The following is a 15,479-nucleotide window of genomic DNA, read 5'->3' on the forward strand; positions in this document are numbered from 1 at the left end:
GCCCGAAAATAAAGAAATAAAATATACATGACGTAATACAGCAACTAGGTTTTATTAGGCAAATATCTGTAGTGTGCCTGCTGCTGATGCTCCCATACTCCTATATTATATTCCGGAACTTCAGCTAGGTTTTCCGGTGTAAGTGACTCCTAAATGCTTGAGTCCACCTGCAGCATACCGTCGTGTTACTAGAGTAACGACATTTGCTGCGGAACAATTCAAAAGAATATTATCGCTGTGATTTCATTGATATTCAAGGGCAAGTTAAAGTCCTCGTGTTTCCGGTCTATTCTTATGAGCCTGCAGCCCACACTGATGTAGCATGATATCCGGTGTCATCGACATATACATACATCTGACATCCCTATGTATATATTACATGCTAGTAAATATAGTAAAACACTTCGCAGTTATGGCGATAATCCTCAGGAGGACACTTAAAGCGTTATTTATTTGACTAAGACAAACTACTTTGCGAGCAGTACGAATTTGTGCCATTTAAGAAAGCACAGTCCTATTTGACAAAGTGTGGTGTCGTTCCTACGCTCTGAAGAAAATTAAGTATTGAACAAACAAACAGCGCGAACATACGAGGACTGGCGAATAAAACGCGAGACAATGGCGCTTTTGTTCGTCCTTGAAATTTCGTACTGTGTACTTCAGCTTGGTCAATTAATTATTCTAGGATGATTTAGTGGTTTGTAAGATCTACGCTGTGATTAGCGTTTGCAATATCTGAAGTTATTCAAGTGGCGTACTTTTACTGTATAGAGCAAGTTGTAATCGCCCTTCTGTAGGTGAGAATGGGCACACCAAAAGGAGCAGCTACACCAGCTACGTAAAAGGAGCCGCTCGCTCCTTTTCGACGCAATAAAGACGGTTCCTGGTCAGTATCCGCCTCTTCCCTGAATGATATGTGGGGTTGAACGTCTCAAAAGCACCATATGATTATGAGAGACGCCGTGATGGGGGGCTCCGGAAATTTCGACCACCTGGGGTTCTTTAACGTGCACCCATATCTGAGCACACGGGCCTACAACATTCCCGCCTCCATCGGAAATGCAGCAGCCGCAGCCGGGATTTGAACCCATGACCTGCGGGTCAGCAGCCGAGTACCTTAACCACTAGACCACCGCGGTGGGGCCCGCCTCTTTCCTGGGGCATTCATTGTGCGCTATCTGTAGCCCATATCCCCACAATTGGCGTCCAACGACAAGCTACTACAGAAGCGGCGACGCAGAAAAACAAGCGGACGTGGAGTCCAAGGCGCGGGAAGCTGCCCCAGCACGGCGACGCTGGAAAGCGCACCCTGAAATGGCGAGAGCGTCGGAAACAACGGCAAAACATCGAAAACGTTTGCTACCTGAGATTGGTTGCACCGATGCTCGGTTCAAGCGGGATTTCCTCTACAGGAGCTTCGTGCACAGCTGCAAGGTGTTTGCCGCTTTGCAAATATTTCACACAGCTGCGAGGTAATTTGGGGAAAATCGCCAACATTCAAATCAAACCGTCTCAGACGAACGCCATTGCTGTGCTGCGGTGAAATTTCCCCGGCGTTGATGCTCACAGCTAATTTTTGGTTCACGCTCTACGTGCGAAACGAAGTCCGCACCCCAATATCATATACGACTAATAAAACAACATTGTATATGCTCTACGCACGCATTGTCACTAATTTGCAAGTTCGATTGAGAATCGTACGGGTGATTCACGGATGATCCGCCGGTGCTTTACCGACTCATCATCATTCACTTTGTGGGGATGCGGAGATTGTTTTTCGTCTACGCATGCAGGTTAATTTTTCCTAAATATCTAACCTAATTGAATTCTTCCTCTTTTGTTCGCTAAATAAGTAAGCTTGGCTAAGACAGCAGAAAGAAACGTGATATCTTTATATCTGTATAAATACGGATGCAATTGACGTTATTGTTCTATTTCATTTAAACAAGAATATGTTGAAGCTGACGTCCACCGAACTGTTGTAGCAGTACCGATGCAAGGCTGCTGACCCGAAAGTCTTGGTTTCGACCCCGGCCGCGGCCATCACGTCTTCATGGAGGCGAAATGAAAAGGCCCATGTACTGCCTAATGTACACCACATAAAAAAATTCTGAGCTCTACACTACTCCGTTCCTGATATTCATATCGTGGTTTTGGGACTTATTATTGGAGTCTTTTCAAGGAGTGCGAGGGCCCCCATATACAACTGTAGTTTCATTGAGATCGTATAAAGGCAGTACGTTTACATATCCGTTAAGGTTCGAGTTGTGTGAATAGTAAAGATTGCTTCCGGACAACCTATTCTAACTATGAACCTGCGCAGAAATAAAATATCTAAACCAACGTAAGGTTCTGGTGTAGGTGTCATTCATATTAACCATAGCAGAGGTCACCACTTTAAATGCAGAATCATTCAAAGAGAACATTTACTTTGGTTCACTACTCTAACTAATAAATGCTTACAGCGGACACGAAAACGAAAAGGCACAGCTTGTACACTGACGCGAGGCCCTTGTGATTGTTCTAAAGCAGTTTGAACAATACAGACATAGTCTTAGACTCGCATAACCAGTCGTAGTGACTTTATAAAAATAGCTGATAGTGAAGAAATTCTAATTTTTAGACCTCCGAACTAATTCTAACTTAGTGTCGAGGAATCAGTGAAATGTCCGTGCTGATGCTCCGCGCTTATGTCTACATCGTGGTAATCGGTAAGTACTTGAACAAATAATCTTCAATAGACGTTAATTGACATTTTACGCGCAGTAGTCCGAAAGAATGATATAATGAAAATATTTTTTTTATCGCCTAAACAACGTACTGTTCAAAAATAGAAGCCTCAGAACGGCACTACAATTTTCATCTTATCGCAACTTCATGCCCCGCGTGAAGCCGGCGAGAGGAAAATACAAGAAAGTCAATAACAACCAAACGCTAATGCCCAGTTGTTGTGCAGCCGGGAAAGTCCCTATGAAAACATACTAATGAGCGTGAAATAACTCTCGTTGGCAAACGGCGCATTCCACATTAATTCAAGGCACACACAGACAATAAGCTTATCAAGGTGTTTGTGATGAATGACGTGGTCCAACCAACCGCTAAACTGTGACTCCCTCGACTCTATAGAGCGATTGTCGATTGTTGTTAGTCCGTTGGTTTTTTTTGTTCAGTCATAATGCACAAAATTGAAAAGAGGTCGGCAGTAAACGCAGACTTGGATACATCAATGGAAGTGGATTTTCTTAAGGCACTATGCCGTGAAGCGCACGTGCTCGATGACGAGTTTACTTCACTTCACCGAGTGTGCGCTTAGAAAGCGCAAAGACAATAGGTAGAGCTTGTATGGAGGATACATCACGTACTATCACCATAGACGTTATAATCAAGTCATTCAACGGACTATTTTAATATCCACTGCCACACCAAGCTGTTTCACAGCACTCTGCTTCAGTAATATTTATTTGTGGCAATGACAATCTAGGAAATGTTGATTTGCTTTCTCGGAATTTTCCAGTATTTTTAGCTGGACCAAAAATTTCGCACACTTTTTCTTGTGTTTTCTCTGCTTAATAAGAATGCAAAATGCTGCACTGGAATCACGACATACAGTTTTCAAATTGTGCCAAATGGTGATTCCCATTTATAACACGAGGAGTACAGTACTGCTATAAGTTGACACACCGAACCAGTGTGCTATGTGAGATTATGGAGAAAGTATGTGCTCTTTCGTCTTATAAACTATTTGTGGTACAATGATGCGCTCAGGTACTGTGGTCTAGAAGTGAAGTGTTTCGTATCACAAATGCATAGCGATTGTACTGATCATTGATGAAAAGAAATACTTCGTACCAGGTATTCAAAGAATGTCCTTCTTCGTGGACCTGTCCGGCGCATACCCATTCACAAGCAAGCAAGCCGACTCTAGCACAGAGGGTGTTACGGTGTACCCTCAAGTGTACGAAAGCAGACAGGAAAACTTGGAAAAAATGCTGGTTATTGACGGGTACTCTCTTAATCTAAAGAAAGCTTCCGTTCTTGCCGACACAGTCCTTCTGCTAGAAGTAACAGAAAATGGTACTGCCGAACAATACGTAAGTGAAAGCTATCTTTTGAAATATTTTATAATCTGTTTGATTACGTATTGAGACGAGAGTCACGAAGCGACATTGAGAGCCCCCGTGAATTTTTGAAAGGGTTTCGTCATAATACTAGCATAATAATGAAGGGACTTCGCAATCCAGCCACCACGAAAACGAACAAATGAAAAGAACAAAGAAAGAGACGAAGCAACAAACGAACAAAATAAAAGTTGATTTGTATAAAATACACACAGTCTTACGTCTTTCTATTGGTGTAATGCGCTAATTTTTTATGGAAGAGTTACGGTTTGTTAATGATCTCCCCCACTCGAACTTCACCTACATATCATCATTCTTTCCGTGGATGTAGCGTAATTTTTTTGTGGCCTCTTGCAACCTGTTTGGTCAAAAGGAAGACACAAATAAACTAAGTTTAAAGTTTGCAGCTGTCTCTTTCCGGTCTTTCTGTGTCCTTGTATTCATTTGCGCACAATTGTTTACCTTGAAGCGTGCCTATAAAGGTGTTGAACCAAACTCGAACCCAGACCAAAACTGCAGGTGAGCTTTTGTTGTGCAGCTACGTTTAATCGCATTCTAAGCTATTGTTGCAAAGTGATCACTTTTAAAATGATTAGAATATCAGTGTTCAAGAACCTAGCTTTATGAAGAACATTACTCAGGTGCTCTCCCCTTCATACAGTTTTTTTCCTGTTCTGCGGCACGGGTTCATCATCCGCGGCTTCGTCCATGCATTCTACCCCATCCACCCATTCAAGCCAAAAGAGAAAAAAAAATTACATCGATGCACAAAAGCACAGGTGTTCCGACATCCTAGCGGCTTCTAAAGGTACTGCACACACACCACTGTACGAAAAGCAGCACCTGACGTTTCAACCCTTCAATACACTTGCCTTTACGCCTTGGTCAGGATGATCTGTGTTATGGCATCACGGGTTACAGGAAGACAGTTGGTATCTATAAACGTGATTGTTATAATTATATATTGTTCCGTTATTCGGTAATTATAATTAAGGAAGTTTGGACTGATAAGCTACCTTATGATGATTCGATACGTGCTCGGTGACCCAGACATGTGTTGCCGGTGAAACAGCATGCGACATATACCCCGTGTCATTCACACTGGAAGAATGGTGAAACCTCCGTTGCTTTATAACAAAAGTGGTCGCGTTTAAAACGTTGCTGCCACAAAAGTTATATTATACATTCAGCAATGACTGAAGCTGACGTAGTTGGTACGACATATATGTAAAGCATCAAGCCCCCGTCCCTCCCCCCTTTAAAAGAGCGCTATGTGCGCAGGAGTAGCACGAAGCTCCAGGTTTTTTTTAAAGGGAATGTACAGTCAACCAAAACCGCTTGCGGACCTCGCGCACCAATTCCAAACTACCTGTCCGGATGGATGGATGAATGGATGGATGGATGGATGGATGGATGGATGGATGGATGGATGTGGCTGTACCTTTTAAATCGGGCGGCAGCTAACGCCACCTAGCCGTAATACTTAGTGAACTAATCATTAGATTTATCTTTTTTTCCCCTCTAAATAGTGAGGTTGAGCCTTCGTACTTTGCAGTGACGGGTTTATTTTCACTCGTGCCTTGACTTTAGCCACCAATCAGATAACCTCCTTCTAGGTAAGTCTGCCCGCTTAAAGTCTATTTTGCCCTCCCTGTCCCTAAACCCCAGTGCTTTGAGAAACTCTGCGCCATCATCCTGAACTATAGGGTGAAGCCCTTTACACAACATTATCAAGTGTTCGGTAGTTTCTTCTTCCTCTCCACACGCACTGCATACTGTGTCTACCCCTTCGTATTTGGCTCGATATATATTGGTTCGCCACACTGTCGTCCTGGCGTCAAACAGTAGAGAACTACCCCGAGTATTATCATAGATCCTTTCCCTGGCGACTTCCTGCTTAAAAGTGCGATAGATCTCTAGTGCGGACTTCTTAATCATGCCAATTCTCCACATGTCGGTCTCCGTTTCCTTCACTTTCTTCTTAACTGATAGTTCTTTTTGGTTTGGCCACCTTCTGTTTTGTGAATATTTACCATTCAATTTCCTGGTTCGCTTCCTCCATTTTGTATCGACATTCTTCATGTACAAGTAGCTGAAAACCTTCCTAGCCCTAACGCTCCTCCCCCATTTCTCTCTATCGCTTCTCAAGTTTTATCTTGCTGCTAGAAGCATCCCCGCCATCAAATGATGTCCATCCCATATCACCTCTTACTCCCTGATTTGGTGTATTCCCGCGAGCTCCTAAAGCAAGCCTTATACCTATTCCACGTTGCTTAATTTCTAACCTTGCTTGAACTTCTGATCTCATGCACAAGACCGCATTGCCGAACGTCCGCCCAGGAACCATGACGCATTTCCTTATTCCTCTCACAACATCATACCTATTGTAATTCCACAGTCCCTATTTTTTTCATCACTGCTGCATTCCTGTTACCTTTAGTCGTCACGTATATTTCGTGTTCCCTTAGGTACTCGGTCCCATTGCTTATCCATTCGCCCCGATATTTGTATTTATCTGTTATCTCTAGCGTGACCTCCTCTATTCTAAGCTCACTACCTTCATTATCATTGAAAACCATGACTGCTGATTTTTCCTTACTGAATCTAAAATCTAACCTATCTCCCTCATTACCGCAGATGTCCATCAATCACTGCAAATCTTCCTTGTTGTCGGCCATTAGCACTATATCATCTGCGTACATTAATGCTGGTAGTGCATGATCAGTGAGTTTTCCTTGTTTGACTAAACAGAGGTTGAAGCCCAGTCGACATCTCTCTAATTTGGCCTCTAATCCTTGTAGGTACATCATGAATAATAAGGCTGACAGGGGACACTCCTGCCTAAGCCCCCGTTTTACTTCGGCAGGCTTAGATACCTGTTTTTGCCACTTTATAACTGCCTCGTTACCTTTATAGATATCCTTTAAAATATTAGTGACTACATATTCCACGCCTAGTGTGTCCAGTATTCCCCACAATTCCTCTTGAACCACGCTATCGTACGCTCCATTGATATCCAAAAATGCTAGCCACAGGGGCATGTGTTTCTTTTCTGCTATTTCGATGCACTGCGTCAGTCAGAACAGATTGTCTTCCAACCTCCTGTGTTTCTGAAACCCATTCTGCAGTTCCCCCAGCACCCCATCATCTTCTATTCATGCCTGCAGTCTTTCCTTTATAATCTGCATCGCCAGCCTGTAGACCACTGATGTCACTCTTATATGACGGTAGTTGTTTATCTCAGCTTTGTCCCCCTTTCCTTTATAAATCATGCTCAGTTTGCTAAGTTTCCATTCATAGGGTACCTCACCATCGATTATTAGTTTGCTCACTGCCTCTCTCAAAGCATGCTTAGACTTTGGACCTAATGTCTTTATCAACATAATTGGAATGCCATCTGGGCCTGCTGATGTACTACTAGGAACTCTTTTCTGAGCCCTTTCCCACTCTCGTTGTGAAAATTGAGCCATTGCACCACTTGATTCATCCTTGTCTATTGTGGTGCATAAAGCACTTATTTCTTAAAATTTTTCTGTCACCCTTGTTCTTATATATTCAATAGCTTCGTCCCCTTCTAGCCTAGCACCTTGGGTGGTAGTTATAAACCTCTGCTCTAGGGTCGTCTCATTTCTTAGGGAGTTTCGATGGTTCCAAAATTTCGCAGCTTCCTTTCTATCTTTTTTATGTTCTTCTGCCAGCCACTGAGCTCCCTTTCTTCTAATCTTTTCATTGACCAGAAGGGATGCATCCCTTCTACAGCTTAGAAAGCTTTCCCATTTTCTTTCAACATCATCTGTCGGTTCATCCCGCTGCTTAGCATGTCTGTGTTTCCTAGAGGCTTCCTGACGTTTTGCTATAGCTTTCTTAACTTCCTCATCCCACCAACTTTTGGGTTTGTGCCTTCTTTGCCGGGGTGACTTGTCACGCGTCTTTGCAAGCTCTAGCTCAAACAGTCTATTTATGTTCGTGTATGTCCACACTGTTTTATTATCCTCCATGATTGCTTTCTGAATTTGTTTAGTGGCTATTTCAATTTGCCTTTCTGGATAAAAATTTTCCTGTAGTTGCTCATCTTCTCTCCTTCCCACTTTCACTGCTCTTCCAAAACTTAGCTTGATACGTTTGTGATCACCACAAACGTATCACCCACCTCCGTAGCATCTAGCGGTGCGCTATCTGGCGGCGCGCCATTTGTCCCACCTCCGCACCATCTAGCGGGGCGCCATCTACCGTCGACTGCAGGGCGAGGCCGGAAATGGGTCTTCTTGATATTCACTGGACTTTCAATTTTCTGCTGCCGCGTAGAGCATTGTTAGATTGAAGTTTTCGCGGTAAGCGCTTTTCTGCAGTATGACCGTCACAGTTCTCCTTTCATTGCAGGATCAAATCTAACTTGGCATGCCTGAAACGGCATACCATTGTCGAGGTGTCACTTCGTAATAAAGAGTGCGACCGATAAACTGTATGCTCATAGTCTGTTTTCGAAGCAAAAGCACGTAGATGAAGATGTCAAAAAGCGCGTCGCAATAGAAAGTGAAGAGTTAAAATTATTTGTACCTAACCAGAAAAGAGACCGGCCCTGGATTAGGGAGAGATGCTTCTCGTGCTATCGACTACCGCTAACGTAGTGGAAATGTCGCGAAGAGGCTTTTAGCCTAGCACTCGCGCCGTCTGTAAACGTTTGTGTTCGATTGTATCCTATATTCATAATGCGTCACCTCGTGAAGTATATATTCTCAAATTGCACACCCTTCAAGCTCTTCAGCGCTGATCAGAGATCTCAAGTAACTAGGGGGCTTGCTAATAATCTTCTGTAAGTGCTTGTGTAACCTTTTTGCCCAAGATACTTTTAGAAGGGGAGGAGGGGGGTCAGACCAACGCACATATATACGTGAAATGAAAGTGTAATATAAATTTCACCTGTTTACACTAAGCAGTACTGCGGTTATAAGATTACTTTTTGGGTCACGCGCAGTTGTCAGCCACCACCACCGCTGCCATCTGTAACAACATCGCTCGAAGTTAGAAAAAAAAAACAACCCTTGCACCAATGGCACAATGGGGCTCGAACCCTAGTCTGTTGGGATCCTGCCCAGTATTCTAACACTGAGCTACACAGTTTTTTATGGTATTTTTTTCCAACAGCTTCCAACAGCTGGCTACACCGGTGCCTGTGACTTATTGTCACACTTGCCTTAAGCAGGCTTGATTTTGGGGAAGCAATCGCGTTAATACGACCTATAAAGCGTTTTACAACAGCGAAAGAACAACCAGTCTTCGCACAATGCAAATAGCATAACGAGTGGGCCATCCGATGCTTCGAACCATCACAAAAGCTTGGTCTTGTTCCCCTCTTAACTGTGGCGCATACCCACTTCAGCCACAGTTCCTCATCGTCGTCAGCCACTGCATGGACAATTGGCACAAAATTCCTAGGAAGTGTCTTGAAGATACCACGCTTTTCATAAGAATGACAAAAGATAGCATAGCGGAGGCCTGCCTACTACCCAAAAGTTTATTAATAATGCCCTAGTGGGCACCAAGAAAGTGTCCTTGCAGTAATTACCCACTGAGTGTTTTGAAAAGGCTCTGAAAGGCCGCTGTTATAGCTTTCGCTATGACGGACTGCGCCTACCGAGCAGGCATGGTGCTTTTTGATTCAATGACTATTCACTATTTATTTCAAGCATAAGTGTTCACAGACGTTATGCGCAAGTTCACATGGAAGTTCACAGTCACGTGGAAGTGTTCACACAAGTTTTACGCAGGTTCAAGGCTCCCACTATGAGAGACACTTGTTCGAAGATCCGGACAAGCTGGCATCACTGATTCTCAAGCCGGTAGTTCCAGGAAATTATCACGTCGTGAGTAAAGAATTTTAAGTTACACGCTGTTGCCCCAAGTAGCCCTCATTTTGGCCACTGTAAAGTAGATGTGTTCAACACGCCTCGAAATCTTCACTGTTAGCCTGTATCTTGTACAAGCATGCAGGCGCACACAGAGGACTTGACCTCCCTTCTCCTACTCCCCTACTGAAACAAACTCCTGGCTATACATCCGTACATGACAATCTGCTTATACAAGACAGATTTGACAAAGAGGTCATGTAATATTTATATTGGGGAAAGTTCTTGTTAATGCCATCTTTCAGAAATCAACAAATAGATCAACAAAACAAAAAATAAACAAAAAATCAACAAATGGACCAAATTCAATGCAGTAAAATATGCCATGCAACAACTGGGATAGGAAAACCGCTCTTTATTTTTCAGACAGGCATGGTGAATCACACTCACAGAAATGAACCTTGTGAGAATTGGGAACGTACATCACAGAAAAGACTGGCGCACCGAATATCGCGAATCCACGTCGAAACGGGGATTTATGATGTCGTGAATGATGTCGGTAAGCTGCAAGCTTTCTGCTGAATGCACCCTTCTTCCTGGCTTAGTATGTGTGTATGTATGTATGTATGTATGTATGTATGTATGTATGTATGTATGTATGTATGTATGTATGTATGTATGTATGTATGTATGTATGTATGTATGTATGTATGTATGTATGTATGTATGTATGTATGTATGTATGTATGTATGTATGTATGTATGTATGTATGTATGTATGTATGTATGTATGTATGTATGCTACCTTACCTCACATAACGATCACATGCTTTTAAAACGTGACCTCAATACAATTGAAAAATGATGCACTCTGTGGCTCATGCAAATTAACGCCAAAAAATATAAATTGATGCACGTGTCACTGAAACACTCTCATGCCCTGCTCCTAGTCTTTGCATTCTCTTCCTATTGAGCTGGTTGATTCATACGGGTACCTCGGGGTTACCATCATTAGCAAGCTCAAATGGTTCGAACATTATCATAATCTGGTAGCCACCACTAAGATATCTCTGGGATCTATTAGACGGTTCCTATCATCATCACCGCTTTTGATCCGAAAACTTGCATACGATACATTTACACGCACTAAACTGGAAGTCGCATCGGCAATATGGAACCCACATCAAGCGTACCTTGTTGAAATACTTCAAGCTGTCCAAAACCGTGCAGCCCGTTTTATTACATCCAAGTACAACCGTCGGCTAAGTGTCACAAAGATCAAATCATCCCTCGACATTAAATTGTTAGCACTTCGCAAAAAAACCTCTCGCTTATGCCTCTTTCATAAGCTCTATTGTAACTTTCCACACTTACGTGACATGTTTCTTCTCCCGCCAAACCGCACTTTACGCCACCTGTCCCGCTCCCTCAGTCTTTAAAAAATTCAAGGCTCTACCGATTCGTACAACAACTCCTTCTTGCCAATAGCCATTGCAGAATGGAATAGTTTACGTGACAGTGTTGTGATTGTACATCACCCCATCAAATTTTGAAACAAGTTTATTGAGTGATGATGCGTAATGAATTGAGATTTTTGTGTAATTGTGTTTTCATCTTGAGCGCATTATCCTTTACGTGCATTTTGATAATTTCATTGTAAATTTTAGTTTTTTTTGCTTTCTAATGGCTGTTTGCATTTTTTTCTCTTGTGTATGCTAGCTCCCCCCTTGCGTAATACCCCAACAGGGGCCTTTAAGGGTAAATAAATGATGATGATGAATATGTATGTATGTATGTATGTATGTATGTATGTATGTATGTATGTATGTATGTATGTATGTATGTATGTATGTATGTATGTATGTATGTATGTATGTATGTATGTATGTGTCACTGCTGAGATCAATGACTTTATCACAGAACTGCGTGGGAGCCACTAGGTATGTGTCTTACTTTCTGTACGAAGGACACCAATACGTAACATTTCAAAGTACCTGAATACATGGCCACATGGGCTGTTGAAAGAGAGCTCAGGAAATGTCTTCCCATGACAATTTATTGGAGTTGTGTTTCTTCGATGCTTCTTGTGCGGGCCCGATACTAGAAAAACTGGAGAAATAGCAAAATACTTTGCAAGATGCACTTAATAAATAAATCACCACATGTCCAGGAACTGAATGATGGTGAGTGTTCGAAGCGCGGGTATCTCTTAACCTCTTTGAATCACTTAGAGGAAGCATGTCAAACTTTCCTGTGCGTTTAAAACGGGTAAGTGATAACGTTTTGGTGGGTAGCAGTAGCAGTGCGTAACGCCTTCGGCATTTGGCAGCTGCTTCCCGCACTCTTGCCGCCTCAGTCCGCGAGTCCTTTCAGGACATGTTCACGGCAGCCTTAACGCAAGCACTTCCCGAAATTGTGGTGCAGGTCTCTAACTCAGTCCTTAAAGCCGTGCAGCCCTGGGTTATCGCCCAAATTAAAAACACCACTCAGAGCGACTCCCCGCAGGTTAAACGCAAGCCGGCCTCCCGTCAGGCAGCAGAAGAAGGCTTTTCGGGGCCGGCTCCAGGTCCGGACCGGTCCTTTGCACCGTAAATAAATACTAAAAGATGGCTAGCTGATATAATAAACAAGCTAAATATCTACAAAAATTTGAGATTATACAATGGAACTGCAGGGGTTTTAGAGCCTGGAAAAAACGGTCGCACCTCCAGCTCTACTTGCAGTCCCTCGGAAACATGCCCGCCTTGCTTGCTTTGCAGGAGCCCGGTTTGGACGTTAAATTCTCTGGCTATAGCACTTTCCAGGGGAGGCCCTCGTCATGCATCCTGGTGAACAAGGCATATACCGCGATTCAGGTCGATTTATACTTAAGTACTGAACAAGAATACACAATGGTCAGAGTACTGCCTCTCAGACGTCGCGACCAGTCAATACACATCCTAAATATATACAGCCCCGCGCATAAGCCCCGCGTAACTTTTAGCGAAATCTTCCTCCGGGCGATCAAGTTGGCAGACAAGGACCCCTTAGTGATCGTGGGAGACTTCAATGCTCCCAGCCTTCACTGGGGCTATCACTACGAGAAGGCCAGAAGACGTAAGCTGGCGGAGCTTATGTCCACCCTTCGCCTCACGCTGCTCACGGATCCGGCGTACCCCACTCGAGTGGGGAACTCGGTAACCCGTGACACGTGTCTGGACCTCTCTCTCGTAAAAAAATGCTAAAGATGCTACCTGGGAGAACTCGGACGATTCTCTAGGCAGTGATCACTGCCTTCTCCGGGTCACACTCCTGGAAAAGTCAGCTCATAAAAAATGCGGTCAAGCCAAGTTGACCGATTGGACCCAATTTCGCAATCTGACTATCCCTCTCGTACTATTTTCTGGAGGCTATGCAGAATGGGCTCAACACGTAAACAGCATTCAGAAAAGACTTACTACTACCCTCCAAACCAACGAAGAAATCCTCGCAGTTGACACTCACCTCCTACACTTGTGGGAGGCGCGCCGAAGCTTAACAAAACGTTGGAAAAAGCAGAAGACTAATCGCAAACTACGTATCCGCATAGCCCAACTCACGGAACAGGCTGCAGCGTTTGCTGCCCAACTCTCAGATTCAAATTGGATAGCCCGCTGCGACGCCGCAGCTCGTCAGATGAGCTCGAAGGGGACATGGCGTCTCTTTCGCAGTCTCATAGACCCCTCTCAAACGAGAGGGGAGGCGCAGAAGCAGCTCCGGCGAGCTCTGCAAGGGTACCAAGGCACTCCGGAACAGCTTGCGGATGCTCTGTGCGATAGGTATCTCTGTCGTACGGAGGACCCGCCTGGGCCAGCGTACACGTACTCTGGTAAGCCTAACCACCAACTCTATGCCCGTTTTGAGTTGCATGACCTTAAAGCGGCTTTAGCTAAAATGCACAAGGGTACGGCTCCGGAACTGGACCGCATAACAGTAAAGCTGTTGGCAAACCTCCCTGACACAGCCTATTTCCATTTATTGAAATACATGAACGAGATCTGGGAAGGCCGTGCGCTCCCTTCAGAATGGAAAACGTCACTTGTGACTTTTATCCCCAAAGCAGGCAAGGCCGTGAATACGGAAAATCTGAGGCCCATATCACTGACTTCGTGCGCGGGCAAGCTTATGGAGACGATGGTACGGGATCGCCTTTCCCCATACCTTGAGGGCAAGGGCCTCTTTGCAAACACCATGTTTGGGTTTCGCCCACACATGTCTGCACAGGACGTCCTTCTCCAGCTCCATAGGGCCGTCATACAGCCCATAACTGTGCAACACAATGATAAAGCCATCCTCGCCCTTGATCTGAAGGGGGCTTTCGACAATGTTAAACACAGCAGCATCCTGGCTAACTTGAGCTCCACCGATTGCGGGGCTAAGGCCTTTGCTTATGTCAGAGATTTTCTCTCTAAACGCCAGGCACTTCTTCGGATCGAGGACGAGGAATATGGCCCGTACATTATGGGAACACGGTGTACCCCACAGGGAGCAGTGTTATCACCGCTCCTTTTCAACACTGCTATGATGCGCCTTCCAAGCGAATTGGCCAGGGTGGAACGCACACAGCAAGCAGTATATGCCGACGATATTACAATCTGGACCACTGAAGGGAGCCTTGGTGAAATGCAGGAACGCCTTCAGCAGGCCGCATCCATAGTCGAGGCGTATGCCAACGATTGTGGACTCCAATGTGCTCCAAACAAATCAGAGCTTCTGCACGTTAGAGCGAAGCCAAGAGATAAGTCAGCCATACACATCTCGCTGTCTGGGGTTCCCATCAGAGAGGTGGAGGAGCTCCGGATTCTGGGCCTGTTCATTCACCACAGACTCAGACCAGACTCCACTATAGCGAAACTCAAGAGAATAGGCGAACAGGTAGGGCGCATGATCCACCGCGTTTCCAACAAGCGGGGTGGTCTGCGGGGCCGGGACGCGCTTCGGCTCACCCATGCCTTCATGACTAGCCGGATCCTCTACGCCGTCCCATATCTTCGCACTAACAAGCAAGAAGACGAAAGAAGAGATGCCATCATTCGTAAGGCTACTAAACGAGCTCTGGATCTCCCGGTGGCCACTTCCAACGCCAAACTGAGGGTGCTAGGTGTGCTCAACTCCTACCAGGAGTTGCGGGAGGCCCACCTTATGAATCAATATACGTGGCTCGTGCAGACGGCTCCCGGGCGCCGCCTGCTAAACCGCTTACATATACAGCACACTTGCACTGCAGAGAAGGCGGAGCATATTCCGGAACTGTGGCGGCATACGCTCTCGGTCTCTCCACTCCCCAGTAACATGAATAAGCACACGCACGAAAGCAGAAGACAGGCGCGGGCTCGGACGCTTGAGAGGCAACACGGCTCCCGACCTGGTGTATTTTACGTAGATATAGCAGGGCCTTCGCCCACGGGATTTTACACGGCCTCTGTAGTTCACCGGGAAAAGCATGTCAATGGGCACTCGTTCCGAGCACAAAATCCAGAGCGCGCTGAGGAAGTCG

The 15,479-nt window shown here is 44.8% G+C and overlaps 1 protein-coding gene across 2 annotated transcripts in view; it reads left to right on the forward strand.

The window, feature by feature from the left end:
- Positions 1-2,452: 2,452 nt before the first annotated feature.
- Positions 2,453-15,479, forward strand: part of LOC119172183 (uncharacterized) — a 50,476-nt gene continuing 37,449 nt past the window's right edge. For both annotated transcript variants that reach the window (XM_075885441.1, XM_075885442.1), the window contains exons 1-4: positions 2,453-2,711; positions 3,853-4,091; positions 9,887-9,982; positions 10,391-10,523. In XM_075885441.1, the coding sequence (XP_075741556.1) occupies positions 2,666-2,711; positions 3,853-4,091; positions 9,887-9,982; positions 10,391-10,523 (514 nt within the window). In that variant the 5' untranslated portion in view covers positions 2,453-2,665. The remainder of the gene's footprint in view (positions 2,712-3,852; positions 4,092-9,886; positions 9,983-10,390; positions 10,524-15,479) is intronic.

The sequence above is a fragment of the Rhipicephalus microplus genome, unplaced genomic scaffold (genome assembly GCF_043290135.1).
Source record: "Rhipicephalus microplus isolate Deutch F79 unplaced genomic scaffold, USDA_Rmic scaffold_147, whole genome shotgun sequence".
NCBI lineage: Eukaryota > Metazoa > Arthropoda > Arachnida > Ixodida > Ixodidae > Rhipicephalus > Rhipicephalus microplus.